Source organism: Bufo bufo, chromosome 1 (genome assembly GCF_905171765.1).
Source record: "Bufo bufo chromosome 1, aBufBuf1.1, whole genome shotgun sequence".
Classification (NCBI taxonomy): Eukaryota; Metazoa; Chordata; class Amphibia; order Anura; family Bufonidae; genus Bufo; species Bufo bufo.
This window is the reverse complement of record NC_053389.1, coordinates 603,770,062-603,796,037: the sequence shown is the minus strand read 5'-3', so window position 1 is coordinate 603,796,037 and position 25,976 is coordinate 603,770,062. Positions and strand designations below refer to the sequence as shown.

The 25,976-nt window shown below is 44.3% G+C and overlaps 1 protein-coding gene across 10 annotated transcripts in view; it reads right to left on the bottom strand.

Annotated features, from left to right (window-relative positions):
- SHANK3 (SH3 and multiple ankyrin repeat domains 3) overlaps positions 1-25,976 on the bottom strand; it is a 448,201-nt gene that overhangs the window by 90,439 nt on the left and 331,786 nt on the right. For all 10 annotated transcript variants that reach the window (XM_040413566.1, XM_040413565.1, XM_040413567.1 and 7 more), the window contains one exon: positions 21,088-21,239. In XM_040413566.1, coding sequence (XP_040269500.1) covers positions 21,088-21,239 — 152 coding nt within the window. The remainder of the gene's footprint in view (positions 1-21,087; positions 21,240-25,976) is intronic.

Genomic DNA, 25,976 nt, shown 5'->3' with positions numbered 1-25,976 from the left:
GACAGGTCTGGGATCTCACGATTTACTAACAGATCTCCTATTGCTACGTCCCCCAAAGCAGCCCACATTCCCATTTCGTCACCGAAGTCCTTTTTAACCAGGTAAGGTAGAAATTTGATGGGCGTCAAGGGGGAGATACAACCAGTGGGATGCAAAAATTCCGACATTTTATGCCAAGAGTCAGCCACCCCTTTAAGTATTGTAGTAGCCTTAAGACCCTTCTGGTGTTTTTGACCTACGGCCCACAAAATAGCTATCCCTCTGGGTCCCAACAACTTCCTCGCTATTTGACAGCCCATCTTATCCACTTTTAGATTTATGATCTCTGAATGTAACCTCATTTGAATTGCTCTATAATAACTATTCCCATCTGGCAATCCAAACCCACCTTTATGTTTGGGAAGTATTAATTGCTTATAAGCAATCCTGGGTTTAGCCTGATTCCACACGAACGAGGTAAAGGTTCTTCTTATTTGGCCTAGAAATTGACAGGGTAGAGCTATCGGTAAAGTCTGCATTAAGTATAGTAATTTGGGCAAAATATAAGTTTTAATAACATTTTTTCTCCCTAACCATGTCAGAAAAGGAATTTTAAGTTCTTTTAGTTGCAGCTTAATGCTCTCTAGTAATTTGGGGTAATTCTGGGTGAAGAGTTGATCCGGGTGCCTCGTTATTTGAACTCCAAGGTAATCTAAACTCTCCACTTTCCACTGGAAGGGGTAGTGTGCTTTAAGATGAGTCACAGTAGACTGTGGAGTGTTAACCCCCAATGCTACACATTTAGCTAAATTTATTTTAAAGTTAGACAAATTTCCAAATTTATCTAATTGCCTCAATAATGCAGGGAATGCAGCCTTAGGATTTGATAGCAACAGGAGCATATCGTCGGCGAACGCCGCAACTTTATGCATCTGTTGACCTACCTTAAGTCCCTGTATCTCATTATCCTGTCTTATCGCTTGCAGGAAGGTTTCTAAACAAAGGATGAACAAAGTTGGCGACAATGGGCAGCCCTGTCGTGTCCCATTCCTTATATCAAAGTGGGCGGAAAGGGTGCCATTTACGCGTATTTTTGCCGTGGGGGAGGAGTACAGGGATAGCACAGCAGTCACAAATTGGGGAGGAAAACCAAACTTGTGTAGAGAGGCCGCCATAAACTGCCAGTCCACTCTGTCAAACGCTTTTTCAGCGTCAGTGCTTAACAGCGTGATACTATGTCCATGTGTCAAAGCATATTGTTGTGCCATTATAACCCGAAATGTGCTATCCCTGCACTCCCTTCCACCCACAAAGCCTGACTGCTCGGGCGAGACCAAGTTCTTGAGAAGAGGAGAAACTCTGTAGGCCAAGACCTTTGCCCATAACTTATCATCAGCGTTAAGCAATGAAATTGGCCTGTAGCTAGAAGGCAGATTAGGGTCCTTCCCCGGCTTTGGCAAAATTGTAATATGGGCTTCTAGTGCCTGTTTAGGTAGTGGGGTTCCATTTAACAGTGAGTTAAAGAGAGATACAAAATGAGGGCCTAATATTGGGAAAAACTTTTTATAATACGCTACCGTCAGTCCGTCAGGTCCTGGGCTTTTCCCTTTTGGTGTTGATTTTAGGACTTTCTCTACTTCTTGTAGCGTTATTGGGGAAATTAAGTTCTCACTTTCCTCTGCAGACAACGACGGCAAACCTAATTCCTGCAAAAAGATATCTGTCCTCCCCTGCCTAACTAGCTGTTCCTCAATAGTCTCTCCCTTCCTCAGATTATACAGTTCATGATAATATTTAGTGAATACATTGGAAATTTCTCCAGGATCCACTGTGGTCTTCCCTGATTGAGTCACCATTTGCTTAATAAAGGTCTGCTCAGTTCGTTTTTTGATCATGGCGGACAAGACTTTGCTGCCCCTATTCCCATGTATATAGTGTTTGTGCTTCACCCTTAAATAGGCTTTTGCCACTTTAACATTTAACAGTGCCTTAAGTTCCTGTCTAAGCCTTATAAGTGTCTCAAGATCCTTAATTGCCAAAGATCTTTTATGGGTTCTCTCCACTTGGGAGATACGGGACAGTAGTTCAGTCAGTTGTTTTGTCCTTTCCCTTTTTAGATATGCCCCTAAAGCTATAAATTCGCCTCGTATAACCGCCTTATGTGCTTCCCACGTAATAGCAGGTGTGGTTGCGGTGTTTACATTGAGATCAAAATACTCCTGCAGTTTTTTAGTGATAGTATTTACCTCAGATTGGGTGTCTAGTAACGTATGGTTCAGCCTCCATGACCACTCCTTCCCTCTTGTGTTAGGGACCTGTAAGGCACATTGTACCATTGCATGATCAGTAATTGCTATGCAATCTATATCCGCCGATTGTACCAATGACAGACTGGTGTCTTGGATCATAATATAATCCAGTCGTTGGTACGATTTATGTGGATTAGAATAGAAGGTATAATCCCTTTTGTCTCCATGAATCGATCTCCAAACATCCACTACATGGATATCCCGCAGGCGGGTCTGTAAGGACTTCAGAGCCCTAAACGATATAGCCGATTTCTTGGATGAGGAATCCAGTAAAGGATTCAGGGTCAAATTAAAATCCCCTCCAATAATTAACCCACCAGAGGCAAACGCGGCTACTTTATCTAAAGTTTCAATGAGCCAGTGGACTGTTTTCATGTTCGGCGCATATAGATTGCATATCGTATACTTAGCATGTCCTATCTCGCAAGTCAGCAGTAGGTATCTGCCTCCAGGATCTGCCAATTGTGAGTGTAGAGTGAATGGAACATTTTTCTTAATCCCTATGCTCACTCCCCTGGAGGCGGCATTATCGGAGCAAGAATGGTACCAATGATGAAAGGAAGTGTTACTCAGGTTAGGAATATGTCGGGCCGTAAAATGAGTTTCTTGCAGCATAATAACATCAATTGCTGCTTTTTTAATACCTCGGAACACACGACTCCTTTTAATTGGGTTGTTGCAGCCGTGCACATTGTATGTGGCGATATTTAAAACTAAAGGTGCCATTCATATGCCAATATAATTATATAAAACTCCCTGCAAGCATACGTATGACCAGAAGGTAGAGGACCAAACATTTGTTGAAAATAACTATTAACTGAACATGAAACCTGCATATATAAACCAGGATAGGAAACCCTCAATGAGTTCCTAGTAGTAGTAGGGGGAAGGGAACCAATTAACATCAGTAAACCCTGATCGGCCTAGACTCTCCTATTAGCCTAGTTGTAGATAGTAAAGGTGAGTTTTATCTACCCAAACATAATACTGCCATGAGGACAATAACCCTGCTCAGCGTACTTTTTCATTATTGAAGTATTGAATAATATCTTCATAAGCATATGCACACATATTAGGATATAAAGAGCATATAGAGCATATATAGAGCAAATATGAGCATAAGGGAGAAGAAGGGAGAAGAAGGGAGAAGGAGGGGGGGGGAAGGGAATTGCATTAATTAAGTATTTCAATCAACACTGTCCCCTCATGCTCACTGAATCACAAACGTCTCCTGACGTCTTCTGCTTCAGGTGTCTATATCCCTGTTCGCCATCTTCCTGTTGCGGCCGGTTCTTTGTTGCTTCAGTTTCTGCCAGGAAGAAGCTTGAGGTAATGGTGGGAGCTCTTCCTCTGAGGGCACAGGTAACCAAGAAGGTACGTCCACCGGTGTCAGGTCTGACATCTTCCAAAATGGCGTCAAGTCCGCAGGTGTCCTGACTGTGAACCGGCGGTTTCCCGCCGTGATCAGAATGCCAAATGGGAACAACCACCTATAAGGCAGTTTTGAGGACCGGAGAAGATCCGTTAGCGGTTTAAGTAGCCTTCTCTTCTGAAGCGTGGAGGCCGCTAAATCTTGGTATATTTGAATGCTTCTCCCTTGTAAGTGTATTTCTCCTTTGGCCCTTGCTTTTTGCAGGATATCCTCTGTGTCCCTGTAGCTCAGCAGACCGCAGATAATATATCTAGGATTTTCCGCTGAGCCGGGTTTTGGCCGCAAGGCTCTATGCACTCTTTCTACTGTGACTCCTTCAGCCCTTTCAGGCCCTAGTAGTAAAGTGAAAAGTAGGCCCATAGTGCTCATCAGATCCTCCTTCTCCTCAGCTTCTGGCAACCCTCTAATTCTTATGTTGCACCGTCGGCTCTATTCTCTTGGTCTTCCATCTGTAGGAGCAAGCTGTTCATAGCTCTAGTGTGTGCCCCCAGGGTGTCTTTAACCGCCGTATCAAAAGTTAGCATAGCTTCTTGCACCTGCTCTAAGGCCTCCACTCTGTCTCCTATATGGCGTACATCCGCTTTGATGGTAGCGAGGTCTGCTGCAATCGGGGCAAGCGCTTTGTGCAGTGCTTCTTCCAGAAAGTTTCTGGTAAGTAATGCTGACTCGTCTCCAGGACATGCCCCACATACCTCCGCCACTTCAGTATGTTGGCCCTCTTGGCTCAGGTCTCCGGACGTGTCGTCCTCCCCATGCCGCTTCTGCGCCATCTTGCCTGCGCGTGCTGATGTCTGGGGAGCCGATTTCTGGAAGTATTTCTCCATATCGGGTTGCTGCGGAAGATCCCGCTTCTGCTCTGTGGAGGTTCTAGCAGAGTCCTTTGGCTGGATTTTCATTTCTGCTCACGGGTAGTGCTATTATAAAGGCTATAGGGAATCTAGTGGCGGGAGCTCCGCTCTTAAGCAGCCGCCATCTAGCTCGGTCAGGCCACGCCCCCCACCATCCTTCTTTTTAACAAAGAAAAACCCTGCTCCCATAGGAGAGACTGAAGGTCTAATATGCCCTTTAGCAAGGCTCTCCTTAATATAATCTTCCATAGCCTTGCGTTCGGGCCCTGAAAGATTATAAATTCGACCTTTAGGAAATTCGGCACCCTCAATTAGCTCTATGGCGCAATCAAGAGGTCTATGGGGGGGTAGAACCTCTGGAGTAAGGGACGAGAACACATCAGAATATTCCTTAATAACAGAGGGTAATGTATTAGACCTTACTGAAACCCCAGCCTGGACCACGGACAAGCATGAGTCACACTTAGGTCCCCATTTCACCAACTCTCCTTTGGACCAATCAATTGTGGGGTTATGTAAACGGAGCCAAGGCAACCCTAGTACCACCTCAACCGGTAGGTTCTCCAGGACTAGAAGAGAACATCTCTCAGAGTGACACACACCCACGGACAGAGAAATTTCAGAGGTACATGACCTCACCGTACCACCAATCAGGGGAGTAGCATCAATAGCCATGACATGGATAGGTGTAGGTAAAGCAAACATTGGAATACCCAATTTACTAGCAAACTCAAAGTCAATAAAGCTGGCCGCTGAACCGGAATCAATAAAGGCCTTATTAACCCCCAGAGAAATTGTTATGGGTACCAAAAGCTTACCTTTTAGAAAAATCAGGGTGTACCTGGTCTTTAGGTTGTCTTGCCTTAGGAGACTTGTTAGAGAGGACCCTCTTAGGACACTTGTTGATCCAATGGCCAGGATCTCCACAGTAGAAGCACTCTCCGCGTCTGCGACGAAGATAACCCTGGGTCATGCCAACCTGCATGGGTCCCTCGGTGGAGACCTCAGTGTTGTCCCTGGAAAAGGCCTCTGGCTGGACCACCATCTGAGAACAGAACTGTCGTTCTTGTCGTCTCTCTCTAACTCGTCTGTCAAGTCGGACAACTAGGGTCATCATCTCCTCTAAGGTCTCAGGAATTTGGTAATTGACTAATAGATCTTTTAAATTATCAGATAGACCAGACCTAAACTGACTCTTCAGGGATGGTTCATTCCATCCTGAGGGGACACACAACTGTCTGAATTGGGTGCAATACTCCTCCGCAGGGAGATGGCCCTAAACCAGTGCCCTAAGAGCCGTCTCGGCTACCAGGGCCCTGTCTGGTTCGTCATAGAGGGTACCCAGGGCCTGAAAAAAAACCTCCACAGAAGTTAGACAACTGGCCCCAGGAGGTAACGAAAATGCCCAGTCCTGGGGATCACCCTGTAGTAGAGAAATGATAATCCCCACGCGTTGGCTCTCGGGACCGGAGGACACGGGGCGCAAACGGAAGTAGAGTTTGCAATTCTCCTTAAAGGAGAGAAACCTCTTCCGGTCTCCAGAAAAGGGTTCTGGGAGCTTGATCTGGGGTTCAAAATGTGGACTGGAGGACAGAGGAGTGGAAGAACCTTGCCCTAACTCACAAGAACGGAGTTTCTCTCCTAGCTCCTGCACCATCTGTGTCAAGTTAGAGACATGGTCAGTCAGGGTAGTAAGAGGATTCATGATACAGTGGTTATTGGGCCTGTTAATCTGTAACGGTCACGTCCACATACACAGGGGGAAGGATAGTGACCACTGCGCTCCAACCTCACCCCTGGCCCTGCCTACTTGCCTCACGAGTCCTGATGAGAGGGGACAACTGGACGACAGTCCCTAACTTAGGATACGTGCAGGGAAGACAGACAAGACAAAATACGGAACATGAACGGACCGGGTAAGAACCAAGAGAGCTACGCAGTACAAAGGGTTAAGCAAAGAATGGTCAAGAGAAGCCGGGGTCAAATACCAGGAAAGTAGAGAAGTACAAGAGGAGTCCTAAGAGAGTAGTCAGGTGGGAGCCGAGGTCACAATACCAGGACGGAGGCGCAGTACAGGAGGAGCAGGCAAAGGATCGTCAGGGAACGGAATCAGGTGAGTATTCAGTAGTCCAACAAATAGCCAGGAACCTAGAAATTAACAGGCAACCTGTGGCTAGCAGGCTGCCTGTATTTATAGTGGGGAGTGAGGGTCATGTGACATGGTCAGCGTCACATGACCGACAGACCAACCAGTTGAGCACCGAGTGATCAGCTCGGCACTCAAGGCAGACTTAGGAGCAGGGAGCCACCCAGCAGTAAAGCCGCCCTGGTAATGAGGTCAAACACAGATCCTCATTCCCAAAGCTAAGCAACAGTTCTGCGGGCAATGGGGGACCGAGTGCACCTTCGGAACCCCGTTACAGGAAGACCGAAACGAAGGAAGGAAGGAAAAAAAATGGAAGGAAGGGATTTTTCATGGAAATTTTACAGGTTTTATAGAGAATCCTACTGAATCCTACTTAAAGAGACCAGTTGCGTCAGGATGGCAATACAGTTGAATTCAGGAGTCTGGAGAGCACCTGCTGGCCAGGTACATAGGTTCTTGATACTCCTAGTGTTAATAATCTCAGGAGCATCAGATCATTTCTTACCTGGCAGGAGGCTGTGTGTGGGGGCACAGGCGACCCTCTGGGCATTGGCCCACCGGGAAGTTTCCTTGTAGGGTCTGTAGCCTGTAGTCTGCCCTGGCTCTTCCATATACAGAATTATTATTTCTGGACAGCAGATCCCTGTTCACCAAGGATAATGTGCTGAACAGAAACAACGATTTTAGGTGCCGTCAGAAACATACGATGACAAGAAGAACAAGCATTTGTTTGTCTGGTGAGTGCCGGCAGCTTTAGGGTGCTGCCACGCGTTCAGGCTTTTTGACGTTTTTGAAGCCAAAACCAGGAACAGATTCAAATAAACAGGTAAGATATTTTTTGTCCTATACTTTCTCTCCTTTTATGATCCAAACCTCATTTTGGCTTCAAAAACTGCACCGAAAACCTGAATGTGTGGTAGCGCAACCTTATGCAGGGCAATTATTAGGAACAAGCGTTTCTACAAATGCTCATTCCTGATAATTGACCCAATGATCTGTCCATGTAAAAGGAGGTGTTTGAAAGAGGTCTAACTAACACTCTTTCGAATACTATTTCCAGTTTTTGAACGTGGCTCTCAAAATTTACTTTTAACTTTACACTACTTTCCCAAACAGATTAACTAATCAAGACAACACGCTGTTCTGTTATGGGAACAGCAAGGCATTTTTATCTCTCTCAAAACCACCTGCTAGGCAGGTCCTCAGAGATCTGGAAACCAAGCAGTTCAGTGTACGAAATAAGCTCTAAAATATACAACTCCCATCACTCTTCTGATTACCCAGGAGACCTCCAGCATGTTATAAGCTTTAGCTTTCACACCCATTATTGGCACCCATATGGAGGCATGACCTGTGTATAATTTGTAGCGTGTTATTCATAAATTCCCTAAGGAGGTTTTTTCGTTCATTTTTGCTAATTCGTTTGATACAATTTCATATCCTGTGGTATGCTTGTCATCCAGCTCCACCAACAAAACAGCAGGTAGTCAGGTAAAAAAAATGGTTTTCGTTGACTGCAGCGCAACTACTGCCCACAATGTTCCTTCTATGTTACAAGCAGGAACAGGGTTAGCTACTACAGCTCTCAATATATGGAGTGAGCGAATTAAGCTTCAAATGCTACATCCGAAGCCGCTTCGCAAACAAATTCGTTATAATACTGTACGGAGATTCATCTCCGTATAGTATTAGAATGTATGGGCTCCGATGAGCCGAAGTAAGTTATTCACGAAGTCGCACGAGACTTCGTTGAATAACTTCGGTAATTGATTATTACAGTGAAAAAACACTTCAAAACCTGGAACCGAACTCGGCTTCTGTTCCGAGTGGTACCCTGGAACCGAAGCCGAGTTCAGTTCCAAGGTATTTTACTGAAATAATCAATTAGCGAAGTTATTCAATGAACTTCGCCTCATCGGAGGCAGTATATTCTAATGCTGTACTGAAAAGGATCACCGTACAGCATATAACAAATTTTTCTGCGAAGCGACTTCGGATGTAGCATCTGAAGTCGCTTCACACATCTCTAGTTCTGTACACACCAGTCACTGGCCTCAGCAGTATACAACACATGACTACTGAGGACAGTGCCTGGCTGCAGTGGTGATATGGTGGGTGCAGAATGTCATCGCTGCCTGTAGCCAGGAAAACAAACACTGGTGGGAGGACCTGAGCACAGTGCAGGAAGCAGCAGGGGAGCTAAGTGTTGAGTTATGACTGGCTCTGGATCAACTTGCAGGATCTACCCTCAATAGGTGGTGATGTGATGGAGCTATAGGAGTTGATCTGATGGAGCTATAGGTGGTGATGTGATGGAGGTATAGGTGGTAATCTAATGGAGCTACAGGTGGTGATGTGATGGAGCCATGGGTGGTAATCTAATAGAGCTTCAGGTGGTGATCTCATGGAGCTATAGGTTGAGATGTAAGGGAGCTATAAGTGGTGATGTGATGGAGCTATAGGTGGTAATCTAATGGAGCTACAGGTGGTGTTGTGATGGAGCTATAGGTGGTGGTGTGATGTAAATATAGGTGCCGATATGATGAAGCTATAGCTGGTGATGTGATGTAGATATAGGTGGTTATGTGATGGATCTATAGCTAGTGATGTGATGTAGATATAGGTGGTTATGTGATGGATCTATAGCTGGTGATGTGATGTAGATATAGGTGGTTATGAGATGGATCTATAGATGGTGATGTGATGTAGATATAGGTGGTTATGTGATGGATCTATGGATGGTGATGTGATGTAGATATAGGTGGTTATGTGATGGATCTATGGATGGTGATGTGATGTAGATATAGGTGGTTATGTGATGGATCTATAGATGGTGATGTGATGTAGATATAGGTGGTTATGTGATGATCTATAGGTGGTGATGTGATATAGCTATAGGTGGCAATGTGATGTAAATCTAGGTGTGGATGTGATATAGCTATAGGTGGCGATGTGATGTAGATATAGATGGTGATGTGATGGAGCTATAGGTGGAGATGCGATAAAGCTGTAAGTGGTAGTGTGATGTAGATATAGGTGGCGATATAATGTAGTTATAGGTGGTTATGTGATGTGTCTATAGGTGGCAATGTGATGTAGATATAGGTGGTGATGTGATGTAAATATAGGTGTTGATGTGATATACAGTAGCTATGGGTTGCGATGTGATGTAGATATAGGTGGTGATGTGATAGAGCTATAGGTGGAGATGCGATGAAGCTGTAAGTGGTGGTGTGATGTAGATATAGGTAGTGATGTGATGTAGCAATAGGTAGTTATGTGACTGATTTATAGGTGGTGATGTGATATAGCTATAGGTGGCGATGTGATTCAGATATACGTGGTGATGTGATAGATCTATAGGTGGAGATGCGATGAAGCTGTAAGTGGTGGTATGATGTAGATACAGGTGCTGATGTAATGTAGCTATAGGTTGAGATGTGATGGAGCTATAAGTGGTGATGTGATGTAGGTATAGGGTAGGGGATGAAGTGATGAATCTATAGGTGGTGATGTGATGTAGTCATGTGGTGTATAAAATGAAATTACAAGTCGCCCCTATACATTTACATACTATACATCATTGGGAGCAGTGATATGACATACCATACTATTTAACCAAGACATACCTGCACAAGTATTATATGCATATCAATAATGTGATGTCCTCATATACAACACCATATGATATCACACGGCTGAGTTATAGTTCATGTATCAGGGCACAGCAGATCACCTCAGTATTCAGTCATTTGCATACACAACAGTCTCTGGAGTTTACACACATAATGTTACACAGATAAATACAAGTTCTCCCGTTTTGTGGGAAAAAAACTAATTGTTAATGAATACGAAGGAAAATGCCCAGACAGTTCAAGCTGACAGGAGATGACAGTAACTGGAATAAACCTATGTTACACCACTGACATCTCAGATGCCCAGCACGCTAAGTTCTAAGGTGGAAAGGGCTACAGCCCCAGACGGCCAAATAGGGTTCCACACCCGTCGACTGGGGCTACAATGGAAATAATCTCACAAAGACTGAGCAATTGAAAACCTGGAATAACAACTTGATAAACGACATAAATTCATAGACCCTTGTGCCAAAACTTCAGACCGGTAGCTGTGCTGTGATGTTGTGAAGAACACCCTTTAGTCACACTCCTGAATACCAAATGAGCATCATTTAAAAGCTATACCCTGCAATCCCCAGTATTGTTGCTGCTCATGTGCTTTAGTAAGTCCATGTTCTAAGTACTACTTCCAGCAGAACAGCATCATATCACATTGTAGTATATTGGTTAAAATTATGCATCAGTATATGTAAGCCAAAACCAGGTGAGGAATATACAGATTCAAATTTTAATTAAATTTCTTATGCCCTTTCAGTGATTTGAATCCATACCTAGTTTTGGAGTATTGCGACCCCTTCAAATAGCTGAGGATAGGGCATCAATATGGTAAAATACTGCACAAACCCTTTAAAGTGTGGTTATCATTTTATCAAACTTTTGACATGTCTTAGTGACATGCCAGAAGATTAGATTGGTAGGCATCCAGGTGCTGAGACCCCTATAAGCTCTAAAACGAAGGGGCAAAAAATCTCAGCTGAATGGTGTGCCCCTTAGTTAGACTTCGGCTCTGCTCGTCTCTCTGAATGGATGGTGTACAGACTCATAGAGCAGAAACAAAAAGGCACTGTTATCAGTTGAGCGCTTCTGCCCCTTCATTTTAGCAATCGTGGGGGTCTCGTCACCCAGACCCTACCGATCAAAACTTCTCACATGTTGCTATCATATGTCAGAAGTTTGTTATTGTGCTCTGCACCCTTTAAAATGGCCACTAAGTCTATTCTGCTGGATGACAAGTGAGTCTAGTATTACAGCTCAGCCCCATGTGCTCCTATTATTTGGTAATCCTAGGTTCTCAATTAATTAAATGGGTTATCCAGACTATAAAACATGCTTCCCAATGCCCAGGCCCTCGTATAGATTATACTTACCCAGCCCCCCGGGTCGCTCCTGATCCCCCACATGGCTGTCGCTGCATCTCCCAGTTGCGCAGATCAAAACATCAGGCAACAGTGGAAGCAGCCAATAGCAGGCCACAATGGGCTCATCCCCATCATGGCCTGCTATTGGCTGCTCCCCTTGTCACCGAATGTTCTGATCTGCGCAACGGGGTGATGCAGCAGCGGGCCGTGTGGGGATCAGGAGCGACACCGGGAGCGGGGTAAGTATAATCTATATGAGTGGCCCGGGCATTGGGGGGGGGCATGCTTTATAGTTTGGATAACCCCTTTAAAGGGACACTTCCACCAGAAAGAATTTTTTTTGGAACTCAATATTAATAGACAACATTTTTTTTAAATACAAATATTTACAGTTTTTCATTTTGGCAGTACTATGCCATTGAAAATTAGATATAAAATATTATTCTTGGCAGTAAGTACAGAGAGATGAAACTCCTATATACAGGTGAAACTCGAAAAATTAGAATATTGTGCAAAGTTCATTTATTTCAGTAATGCAACTTAAAAGGTGAAACTAACATATGTGATACTCATTACATGCAAAGCGAGATATTTCAAGCCTTTATTTGTTAGAATTTGGATGATTATGGCTTACCGCTTATGAAACCCCAAAGTCTACATTTTGAGGTACCCTTTGCTCAGGGGGTATGGATTAATTAGCTGACTAGAGTGTGACACTTTGAGCCTAGAATATTGAACCTTTTCACAAAATTCTAATTCTCAGCTGCATTAATGCAATCCCTTTTCATTTGCATTACAGAAATAAATGGACTTTTGCACGATATTCTAATTTTTCGAGTTTCACCTGTAGTTACCCATTGTCAGTTTACTGCTGCTGTGAGGGAAAGATGTTATCTGCTAGTATAATAGTAGATCCGTAGGATTGGAACAACAGTATGACAAGCTCTTAATAGACCTAGATAAAGATGCCACAGAAAAGCATTGCATTGATTAGTGTAAAGACTGATGCTCTTATTGAGTTACTACAGGGGGGCCCCCTATGGCCACAGTGATGGTCCGACTGAAAAAGTTAATAGAGGCTGTATCCGTGCTAAAAGTCCGAGTCAGGGCAGGAAATGGAATCCATGGACTGATTTCAAAAGATTATATCCAGCAAACCCCACCTTTTTTAAATGACATAGAATATTCACATATAGACAGTTAATATGTGAGTAAAAACATTTGACTGAAGTCTTCCTTTAGCTTTAGTGTCACCAAACAGACCAAAAAATTTACAATCTGCGTTTTCTTTAGAACTTGCGGTTCAGCAAACGGTCATCTTGCTATAAGTGCATTTGGCCTATTGCAACAAAATTCATGGCAGAACCTTGGTAAGTGTTAATACATTCAGATTTTGCACTACTGTAGTTTGCCACATGATTTTGTGAGAATAGTGACCTGCTCTTGTTGAGTCTGTGAGAAATATTAGGTTTTTATGGGTTTTTAGCCGCTATATCAAAGCATGAAGCTGTTTTTGTAGGACTGATGAACGCTTATATCCCCTTTATGATTGCTATATGCATATATAGTTAGCCTTCAGAATCAAAGTTCACCCTTATTATCTCTTTAAAGGGACATTCAGAACACAAAGCAGGGACAAGGAAAGGTATAGGGGCAATACACAATCAAAGGGGGTGAAGGGCATCATCCACTGGTGAAAGGGTGTGATAGTTACCTACGTTATGAACGTGAGCATCTGCAATGGAGCATGGAGAATAAAACAGCCAGTGAGACAAAGCGTGAGATGAAGACACAAGAACATCCAACACTCTCACAGTACTACAGTCATTCAGAGAATTATCAAACCACACAAGTACATAACGATAATAATAATAATGATATAAAATACCAACATAAAGTCAAATACAAAGTAGGCTTCACATTTACACAAGTGCAACTTCATAAAACAAATCAAACATACAGCCTATACAGTAAACTATGAAGATTTTCTTACTATTATGCTTTAATATCAGCTTAGAGAGTCACCACATACGTAAAGTTACATATACAGCAACATTGTACAGTGTATAATCAAAAATATAAAATATATACAATAGTGTAATAAAAGTCAGAAACAGAGATTTTAAGGCCTCTTTCACACGAGCGTGTCCGGATAAAGTCCGGATGCGTTGCGGCAAACCCACGCGAGTAGGTACCCAATTGCAGTCAGTTTTGACTGCGATTGCGTTCCGTTGTTCAGTTTTTATCGCACGGGTGCAATGCGTTTTGCACGCGCGTGATAAAAAACTGACTGTGGTACCCAGACCCGAACTTCTTCACTGAAGTTCAGGTTTGGGTTCAAGGTTGCGTAGATTGTATTATTTCCCCTTATAACATTGTTATAAGGGAAAATAATAGCATTCTGAATACAGAATGCATAGTACAATAGGGCTGGAGGGGTTAAAAAAAAATAATAATTTTTACTCACCTCAATGGGATTCTGTCACCTCCCCTAACCCAAAATCGGATTTTAAAGCAGTCATGCTGCACAGCTTACCTTGAATCGGCTGTGCTCTTCTATCTTGTAATCCGTCCAGTAGTTTATGAGAAAAACGACTTTTATGATTATGTAAATTAGCCCTGAAGGTGCCCAGAGGGGCGTTTTATTCCCCTTAGTGTGCCCAGTAATGCCCCTCTTACAGTGCCCAGAACGCCTTCCTTCCGACTGCCTAACCGCCCACAGCCTCTCATCCCTCTCCTCCCCCTCCCTCACGGCCGAACGAACTCTCGCGCAGGCGCAGTACCCACTGAGGGCTGCGCCAGTGCGATATGCAGGAGACTGAGGGCAGGAGCTTCATCCTTGTCACTGGGCATGCGCCGAGCGAGCATCGGACGTCAGTGGGCTCAGCGCATGCCCAGTGACGAGGATGAAGCTCCTGCCCTCAGTCTCCTGCAGATCGCACTGGGTCAGCCCTCAGTGGGTACTGCGCCTGCGCGAGAGTTCGTTCGGCCGTGAGAAGGGGGAGGAGAGGGATGAGAGGCTGTGGGCGGTTAGGCAGTCGGAAGGAAGGCGTTTTGGGCACTGTAAGAGGGGCGTTACTGGGCACACTAAGGGGAATAAAACGCCCCTCTGGGCACCTTCAGGGCTAATTTACATAATCATAAAAGTCGTTTTTCTCATAAACTACTGGACGGATTACAAGATAGAAGAGCACAGCCGATTTAAGGTAAGCTGTGCAGCATGACTGCTTTAAAATCCGATTTTGGGTTAGGGGAGGTGACAGAATCCCTTTAATCCACTTGTTCGCGCAGCCGGCATCTCTTCTGTCTTCTTCTTTGAAGAATAGGACCTTTGATGACGTCTTTTACCATAGTGATGGATCATGTGACGGACCATGTGATGAGCGCAGTGACGTCATCAAAGGTTCTATTCCTCAAAGAAGAAGACAGAAGAGATGCCGGCTGCGCGAACAAGTGGATTAAGGTGAGTTAAATTTTTTATAAATTTTTTTAACCCCTCCAGCCCTATTGTACTATGCATTTTGTATTCAGAATACTATTATTTTCCCTTATAACCATGTTATAAGGGAAAATAATAATGATCGTGTCCCCATCCTGATCGTCTCCTAGCAACCGTGCGTGAATTAAAATGGTCCGGATTCAGTGCGGGTGCAATGCGTTCACCTCCCAACTTGCACCCATGCGGAAATCTCGCCCGTGTGAAAGAGGCCTAAGAGTGAGTAACATGCAGTATGGGACTGGGATTTCTGGGGCCCACCAAATGAAAATTATTCTCAAGACCCACATTACGGCATCAATAAAGTTTAAAAGGTTTTATATCACAGAAGTAGACCCTATTAGCAAGCTATTGGCTCCAAATCAGACAAATGTTTTTTTTTCTCTTGGATTTTTGGGGCCCACTATAGTATGAGAGCCTAGGCCCACCAGAGGATCCTCTGGTGGGCCAGTCTAAGGCCTCCTGCACACGAACGTGTGCGCCCCATGGTCGTGCTGCGGCCCGCAAATTGTGGGCCACAATGCACGAACACCGTCCGTGGGCCAGCCGCCGTGGATCGCGTAGCCATTCACTTTAATGGGTCCGCGATCCGGCCGTTCCGCAAAAAGATAGGACATGTTCTATCTTTTTGCGGAACAGAAGTACGGGACGAAACCCCACGAAAGCACTACGTAGTGCTTCCGTAGGGTTCCGTTCCATGCTTCAGTTCCGCCCCATTCCGCATCTCCGGATTTGCGGACCCATTCAAGTGAATGCCGTGCATCATCCACAGGTGGGGACAGTGTGCAGCATCAGACTCATCTCTCTCGCAGCGCTGGTGCATGCTTTGGCATGTCCGTACTCACAAACTACTGAATGTCATCACAGGAGTAATATCTATGATATTATATGTATGAATAGTGTGTTCTTTGTTTGCTTAATGTGACGTAAATTGTGAATGATGCATAAAAGGTGTTTAAGTTGTTAAAGGCGCCCGAGCGCGCTACAGGGATGACTATTCTTGACACAATTTGGAACAGATCTTTTTACTAACAAAATTTCACACCATTTTTAAACCACTGTAGACAACCAGATGTGACACAACATGGCTCAGACTAGGACAATACAAGGCACAATTTATGTTTAGACAAAAAAAATGACCTCCAAAAAGACATGTCTAGCTTGGCGCACTTTGTAACACTTTTAGGTACAGCACATTAATATATGCCATACAAGGGGCATGTGCCAGAAAAACTGGCGCACTGGGCGACAGATTCCAGGTGCAAGTACAATCGTATATCTGTCCCGTTGTGTCTCAGGTGGAGTGTGTTTCAATGGAGGATGCAGTGTCACATGCTCCCCTAACTGTGGTCACCCTATGGACTGGAGTGGCACGTGGTCAGAAGATACCACAGTGATAACAAGGGGGCGTGGCTTCTCAACCAACAAAAAGGAAGCAGAACCACGGGAAAAGAGGCGCTTGTACGTTTATTAAAATCATATTCACAGTGCATTTCTTCATCTTTTCCTAAAACGGTCAACCTCTTTACTGTAGCCCCTTTAGTGAACCTTTAAGGGGTTGTCTGATCTCAGGTAAAATGCTTTATAATTGAATATAGTGACAAGTATATTAGAAAGTAGCATCAGTCTTTCACTTACAGTGACCGTGTTTTATCTATGTAAGCCTTGGCAACTACTTTACAGTAAATCGCCACTATTTATCATAATGTCGTTTTTAAAATAACTTTTTTTTTGTAATGTGTAGGGGCAGTGATAATGACAATTTTTGCAATGTTCTTTAATTACTGAAATAGTACATTTCTATTAGAAAATAGCTGTAAAGTGGACCATTTTGTGCCTTAGGCTACTTTCACACTGGCGTTTTGGCTTTCCGTTTCTGAGATCCGTTCAGGGCTCTCACAAGCGGTCCAAAACGGATCAGTTTTGCCCTAATGCATTCTGAATGGAAAAGGATCCGCTCAGAATTCATCAGTTTGCCTCCGTTCTGCCCCCATTCCGCTCTTGATGCGGACACCAAAACGCTGCTTCTGACGAAACTGATCCAAACTGATCCGTCCTGGCACACAATGTAAGTCAATGGGGACGGATCCGTTTTCACTGACACAATCTGGCGCAATAGAAAACGGATACGTCCCCCATTGACTTTCAATGGTGTTCAAGACGGATTCGTTTTGGCTTTGTTACAGATAATACGAACAGATCAGTTCTGAACGGATGCATGCGGTTGTATTATCTGAACGGATGCGTTTGTGCAGATCCATGACGGATCCGCACCAAACGCGAGTGTGAAAGTAGCCTAACAATCCCTGTCTTCTGGTAACTTAATGGGGATGTGCCACTTCAGCAAGTCAGATAATTTAGAGAAAGTTACTACAAGCCACTTACTAATGTATAGTTATTATCCATATTGTCTCCTTTGCTGGCTGGATTCTATTTTCCGTCACATTATACACTGCTTGTTTCCATGGTTATGACACAATTACTTGCAACCAGCAAAAGAGACAATATGGACAATCCCAATACATTAGTAAGAGCCTTGTATTAACTTTCTCTCCATGATAAATGCCACTTGTTGAAGTGAGACAACCTCTTTATGTAAGCAGAAGACAGAGGGGCGTTGCTAAGGCTCAAAATGGGCCACTTTACAGCTATTTTTCTAATAGAAATGTACGATTTCAGTAATTAAAGTATATGACTAAAATGGTTAACACCACTGCCCCTAGACATTACAAAAAAGAATGACAGTTCCACTTTAAGTCAAAAATTCGGTAGTGATTTATCTCTTGATATTTCTTTATAGTGGCCAGAGCTTTTTTGCTGCACACATAGGGGGTGATTTATCAAGCTTTTACGCTAATGTTGGCCTGCAACACAATTTGCCACTTTTTCGCTTTCTCTGATGGCCTCGCCACTTTTCCAAAAAGTTGGCAGGGCGTGGAAGGAGCAAGGGGCATGGGTAAGGGAGGTGAGCCGCATGCAGGCCCTCTGCAGCCTGACTCATTTAACAACACGTGTGCCAGAAAAGTGGCAAAAATTACGCTGGCTGAAGAAGATTTCAGTTTGGGATCACGGGTAGCCCAACGTGTGCCACAAATTTTAAGAGGCGTGCACTTCTTAATAACTGCTGCATCTCTCATGCCAAAGCAGGACAAATTACGACAGGCGTACACTATGGTCGTCTTAAAGGGGTTGTGCAGGCAATATATATTGATGACCTATCCTCTAATAGGTGGGGGTCTGATACTCGGCACCCCCACCGATGGGCTGTTTGTAGAGGAGGCATGGCTCCAAACACTGTTTCCTCTTCATTACACTGCTGCGCGTCGTCTTCCCTTGAAGCAGCGGTGAACTGTAATTACAAGCACTTGCTCCATTCAAGTGAATGGAGTGAGTACTTGTCATTACACTGCACCGCTGAGACTTCCAAGATGACAAGCACTGTAATGAAGAGGAAGCAGCGCTCGCCTGGAGTGCCACCTCCTCTTCAAACAGCTAATAGGCTTGGATGCCGGGTGTCGAACACCTGCCGATCAGATTGTGATGACCTATTCTGAGGATAGGTCATCAATATATTATATTGCCTGCACAATGCCTTAAATAGACTTAAAAAATTACTTTTGCTTGCAGCCACCCCCAGGGGGAGCTCAGGAGCATACTGCATCCTGTGCTATGGTTTAGTTCAGTGAATAGTTGTATTCAATTAAGCTGCGTCTACTGTTGGTTGCAGAGGATTTGTTGCTCTGTATCAGAAAAATGGACCTCTGACCTCTATAAAGGTATATTAAGAATAGAAACATCACATAAAAATTAACAAAATGAAAGTCGATGGTGAACATTCCATATTTTTTTTAGATTTACACTAAAAGGAGTGAACTCAGAAAACGCAAAGCACTCAAATTTCATTAAAAAAAAGATCACACAGATCTAGATAGATAAGCACATGCTTTTAAGGTGGATTTAGATGGGGAACGCTCGTTCCCAACAATCTGCCCGCTTAATTATGTGCCGCCGATCACCTGATAAATGAGCGAATCGCTCGTGCATCGGGTGATCCTGTCGTTTGTGCAGGCACCTAAATGATCATTTCTGGGCAGCAGATTGTGCTCTCTAAACAGCGATCTGCTGCCCAGAAATAATGATTCTGTATGAGGACGAGTGATCGCAATAGTGATCCCTCATCCTCATACTATGGAGGTGATCAACCCTACTGAACGGGCAGCCAACTGTCGGGAAGGAACGCTTCCTTCCAGACAATCTGCTGCCGCTCGGCGCATGTGATTGCGCCTTTAAACACTAAACAAATATACACACAGACTTTTATACAGTTCTACCATCATATGCAGTTCTATTTCACCCATATAGGTATAATGCCAAAAGACCGCTTTAAAGGGAACCCGCTATTGGGTTTATGATGCCAGAACCACAAGCAGTAATAAATCCTGACAGGGTCTCTTATAACAGGGAGCTAGCTTTTAGGGCTCATTCAGACGGCCGTATGAATGAGTCCGCCTCTGGTCCGCAATTTTGCGGAACGGGTGCGGACTTATTCATTTCAATGGGTTTGCAGAAAAGATAGAGCTTGTCCTATTCTTGTCTACAATGGCAGCATTTTCTATTATGGTTGCGGCCATGTGCGGTTCGCAAATTGCGGAACACACACAGCCGGTATCCGTGTTTTGCAACGCACTATGCCCGTCTGAAGTGTTGTGGTGTTTCAGAGAAAACATAGGAAAGGTAAAAGAAACGGCTGTGTGGCTTCTCCTCGCACTGCCCACCTTGATTAACTGGTGTTTTTCTATACACAAACAGGGAGAAACCTGTCAATAAAGCCAAGCAGAGCGGGGAGAAGCCACATGGCTGGCTCATCTCTCAATTCTCAGACTTCCCCCCATTTCCAACTTTTTTCTTAAAGCCATGCGTTCTCTGAAACCATACAGCGTTTCAGGGCATAACATAGCGCTCTGTCATGAGGGACTATCGGGTTTTTATGCTGTTTGTGGTTTGCGCAACAGGAACCCGATAAGTTCTCTATAAGTCATCATTTTTAATACACACACTCACAGTGGGTGGAATGCAGGTTGGCTTGTAGGAAACGCATCTCACAGAAGGCCATATGTCACTAAATACACACCTCTAAGGCCCCCTGCACACGTGTGCTTCCCGTTGCCGTATTGCGGACCGCATTTGCGGATCCGCAATACACGGGTGCCGTTCCGTGGGCATTCCGCTTCACGGATGCGGACCCATTCACTTGAATGGGTCCGCAAATCCGGAGATGTGAAATGGTGCGGAACGGAAGCACAGAACCCTACGAAAGCACTACGGAGTGCTTCCGTGGGGTTTCGTCCCATACTTCCGTTCCGCAAAAAGATAGAACACGCCCTATCTTTTTGCGGAACGGCCGGATTGCGGACCCATTAAAGTGAATGGGTCCGCGATCCGCTGCGGCTGCCCCACGGACTGTGTTCGTGAGCAGGGGCCCTAAGAGTGAGACATGGTCAAGGCTCTGTCATACACACAGCAGAGGCCTGGCCCTCATGATTCACCCACCTCAGCAGCAAGGGGCTCCTGTGACACACACACCTCAAAGGAGAGGAGGCTTCTGTAACACATAATGGACATGTCTGCCTCTCTGTAACATATAATGGAAGTCATGCAGTCCATCCAAGAGCCCTGGCACTTAGCTTTTGGGTACAATTATTTCTCTTCTTTTTTATACAGTAAGTATGCATACATGATTCATGATTTTCATGCAGTAAACTTGAAATTCATCCTATAACTGGATCATATAATTGTGTGTCACTTCACTGGTTGTCATCTGTCTGTAGGGTTACTGTATTTCATGGGCTCACTAAGCTATGAAACGTTTGAGTCTCACACTCACCCTTCACTCTTTCCCCTCTGTTGAGTTGGATTTCTCCAGGTCCTTGCGGTTCGTATGACTTCACTGCTATGAATGTTCTCCCAGGTACCGCGCTGTACAGTTTTCTTTTGGGCCCCCGAGGGCCGGTGCTCCTCGTGTCCAGGGGCCCGGGGCTGTAAACAAACACATAGGTGATGGTTCTGAGTGGATGTGGGCATGCCATGTGGGTGGCCAGCAGCTCACAACTTCTCCAAACTTTCAACATCTCAACTTTGTGGGTGAGTGGTACCCCTCAACAATTGTCCTGGGCCCCAAGACCACCATAATAGGCCACGGACACTCCCCCAATTTCATAGTGCTCTTAAATTCCCTTCCAAGCCTTTCTCTCCAATGTAATACCCCCACCTTGATGAGGGCTACTTTGCTCTCTACCTGTCCTTAAATCACCTCACCTCTCCACCCAGCCACCCAATTTAAAGCAAAACCAAAACAGGTATTTTAAGAAAGAAAGTAATAAGGTAAGGAGGGTGTCTGTTGAATAAGATGGAGGGAAGAAACAAGATTACAGTGAAAAAGGGATACAGAAGGGATGTACAGAGCTACAGTGAGTCAGAATGATGGGGAGTAGCAATCCAAAGGAGAGCGGAAAGGGCAGAGGAGGAGCAATAATGACAAATGGACGGGAAATAAATGGAGATATGGGGAGACAAGCAAGACAAGAATACAAGAAGATAAACATAAGGGGCTGGGGAGATCAAGGGATGAAGGGACTGTCAAAGCAATGGATGAAGAAGCTGAGGGGAAGCACGGCTGTCTGCAGTTCTCCCTGTTCTTTTGCCGTTTCAGTTAAACTGTCAGCAGCAGAGGAGGGAGAGAGTGAGGAGGGAGGACAGAGGGAGGAGAAGGGGGGTTGTCCATTCATGCTTCTCTCCCCCCCCCCCAGTATTCTACAATCCCCAGACCTGCTTACCCCCGCCCCGCACTCACCAATCTTCACCTTGATCAATAGACAGCCCTTCATCGTCTATCACTAGTCTTATCTCCTTGGCCCTTCTCTCACTTCTATTCCTCCCTGATTACCCTATCACAGCTTCTTCCTCCTCCTCTACTCTATTCCTTACCTAATCTTTCTTTTTTGATGCTCAGTGGAGATAGGACCTACATTCCTCTTGACCAGGCACATTGGTACTTCTCATTTCCTCCCACTTGAGATGTGTATTTCTCGTTTCCCTTGCATACTTTTTTCCTCATCCCTTGCTTTGCACAACCTGTTCTCTTCTCAACCTCCTGTAACATTCTTACATCTTCTTCTTCTTAGGTTCCATTATGATCTTCATCATTCCTCCATCCTTTCTCACTCCAATTTCCCTCCAATGTCCAGGTTTAATAAATATAACCACCGATACCAATCTTCATTATTATTTTTATTCCTCTCAAACACTATTTGTCCCTTCTCTCTTCCCCTCACTCTTACCTCCCTCCTTCTGACTTTCGCTCCCTCTCTCTCCTCTCTCGGCTGCCTGACAGATTTTGAATTACTGCAGAGAGAGTGTGATGGGAGCGGAATATTAATGCAAAATGTGTGACAGAAAGAGACGGCCTATAAACAGAGAGAGCAGTCCACATTAGAGCGAGTCAATGTTGGTAATTGGGGACTGTGCTGACAGGCTTCTTCATACGATGATAAGAATAGGAGGCTACTCCTTACAGGAAGCCGGTTGACTGTGTGGCAGTAGGTGTATGTCTCAATGAGATAATGGAAGACTGAAGGGGTATGCTGCTCAAGAGGTTGCGCTTGTGCCTACGTGAGGCGACATTGAGTAGACAATGAACAGATAATGCAGGTCACGTCAGTCCGTGTTGTCACCGTACACATCACATTCTCAAAGAAATTCTACTGTCTTCTCAGCTATGAGACCAGAACCCGAAGGTCCAATACAGGTAGAGGATGAAAAGTCATAGAAATTGGAACTTCTGAAAGCTTAAAGGTGAAAAAACGAATGGGAAAATGGTGTCATATACAGGTCTGAAAAATAATCCATTACTGAATGGAGTTCAATATCTAATCAATCTAATGAATGCAATTTCTGTATGGTGCTACCAGATATAGATAATGTGAAGGTGCATCGTATATTATTCACCTTCATATAACAGTTTGTCTAGGGAATCTTATGGGGTCTATCACCTTTAAAACTTTAAGAACATGGTTGGCAGTTTTACTAAGACAAACATATGGCTGTCGTTCCCGTGTTACATCGGGTGAACTCCATGCTGCAGTCCGGACCTATAGACTTGAATGGTTCAGCGATCAGCGAGATATGGCAAAAGATAGGAGATGTACTATCTTTTGCAGGGCACAGACCCAAAAGGGCTTCTGAGTGTTTCTGTGGGCTTCCGATCCGTGCCTCCGCACCGTAAAAGATAGGACATGTCATATCTTTTGCCATAACTTGCAGATGGTTGACCCATCTGCAGCATGGAGTTCACACAGCCCGTGCCCGTGTATTGTGGACCCACTGTTTGCAGTCCGCAACACGTCCATACAGTCATGTGAATGAGCCCTAAGACTGGCACTTCCTACATCAGTTTTCGCTGAGGCTCACACCTCTAAATAAATCTGGCGTATATTCGAGCAGTCAGTGCGCCAGAAAATAAGATCTACTCTGCTATGAGCTGCCATAGAACTCGGATATAATTTGCACCAGTTTCTAGTGCAAATTATACTAAATCTGTTGGGTCTGCCCCCCACCCCACACACCACCTGCTATTCTGCCACTTTTTAAAAAATGGCAATGAAAATGTAAAAAAATTGCTAATTAGAGAGAAAATATGGTGGAAGCCATTTTGAAACTTTTTTTTACGTCACTTTTTTAATCTGTAACTTTTTTAGCATTGTGTTTTTAGCAAAATGGTGCAAGCTCTGGGTCTTCAGGTGTTTTTCCTATAGGAATATGTACCGGTATGTCAAATTTTACAAATGAAAAAAAAGGGATAAAAAAATGTTGTAAAAAGGTCATGAAAAAAGCAGTAATAGCATATGGCCATTAAATGCTGAAAGAGGCTATAAAACAGAAGAAAGTTTAATGATAGAAAAAACGTCAGAAAGGAACAAAAAGTTTTTCTAAACATCAGAAGTTGTCCTCTACCTATCAAAGTGATGTCACACATTAGTCTCATGATACACTTTTCGCCCAACCATGGAGAGTACCATTGTCTGCAGCACCTGAACATACATGTTCAACAAGTGCCCTACAACCCATAGTGGGGGGATTCATCAAAACTGGTGCAAAGTACAACTGGCTTAGCTGCCCATAGCAACCAATCAGATTCCACCTTTCTTTTTTCACAGCTCTTTTGGAAAATGAAAGGTGGAATCTGATTGGTTGCTATGGGCAACTAAGCCAGTTCTACTTTACTCCAGTTTTATAAATCTCCTCCAGTGCCTTTTTATAGAGGAAGAGTTTAATTAGACCCTGTTCACATCAGAGGCTCCATTAGAGATTTTTTTTTTTTTTGGTGTAATCATGCTGCAGTCTTTCATTCATATCAGTGAGGGCTCTTGCACACGAACATTGTGCATCCGTTCCGTGCATTGGGGACCGCAATTTGCGGCAGCCGGGACGGATCGAGACCCATTCAACTTGAATAGGTCCATGGTCTGTCCACACCGCAAAAAAAATAGAACACGTTCTATTTTTTTGCGGTGCGGAAGCACGGACAGAAACACCACGGGAGCACTCCGTCGTACTTCCATGGGGTTCTGATCCGCATTTATGTTCCACAGTAACATATATGGCTATGGGTAAATGAGTGGTTGACGCTGTTAACAAACAGCTTGCGTTAAAACTGCTCTATTGGATTTATTATGCTTTTTAACCAGTTCCTGACCACAAGTTGACTATATCCGTTTGTGTGGTCATCCTTCATCTTTGCACGGATGTTTTAACACATCCTTGCAGAGATTGCAGCGACACACTAATCGTGCGGCTGTCGGAGTGGGGAGTCCGCTGTCAGTGGCAGCAGGGCTCCCCATAGAGAAGAAAAGGATGGTTTTTACCGTTACTGCCTTCCCCATCGGTTCTATACACAGCGCTCAACGTGGAGAAAATGTAAGCACGACCACCACTACTGGATTACCGGGTGGTGGTAGAACCCCTGATACAATCAGTTTAAAATTAAAAATGAATGAAGCCAGCAAAGGAGGCAATATGGACAAACAATACATTAGTAAGTGCCTTGTATTAAAGGGTATAGGATAGGTCATCATTATCACATCGGCCAATCAGCTGTTTTGGGAAGCCTCAGTGCTCACCGGAGCTCCAGTGGGTGCTGTGGCCTCCCAGCAGTTTACCAATACATTATACAGTGGCAGTGCTTGATATTACAGCACAGCCCCATTGACTTGAATGGGGCTGAGCCTCAACTAGGCCACGCGACCAATGTACAGTGACATCACATGGCCTAGGAAGAGTCCATGGCGCCTCTTCTAACAGCTGTTTGGTGGGGGTACCGAGGGTCGGACCCCTGCAGATCTGATATTGATGATCTATCCTGAGGATAGGTCATCAATATTTTTTCCCAGATAACCCCTTTAACTTTATGTATATGATAAATTACATTTGGTGAAGTGAGACAACCTCTTAAAGGGATGGACCGAGAATTCTGACACCACAGGTGTTCTGCAGAAATTAATGAGCAGGGGACTGAAATTCAAATTGGAAGTTTTCCACAGATGTGGCATTTCAGTCACCCTATATGCTGTGCCCAGCGGGTTCTATTGCTACTCAAATCCCATAAATGTGGACATAAACTGCTGTCTGGGCGCATTGCAGGATTCAGAAAGGATTTTCTAAACCTGCCATTGTCTGAAAGCTATGTTTTTTTTTTTATTATTCTGGTGATGGTCTTGT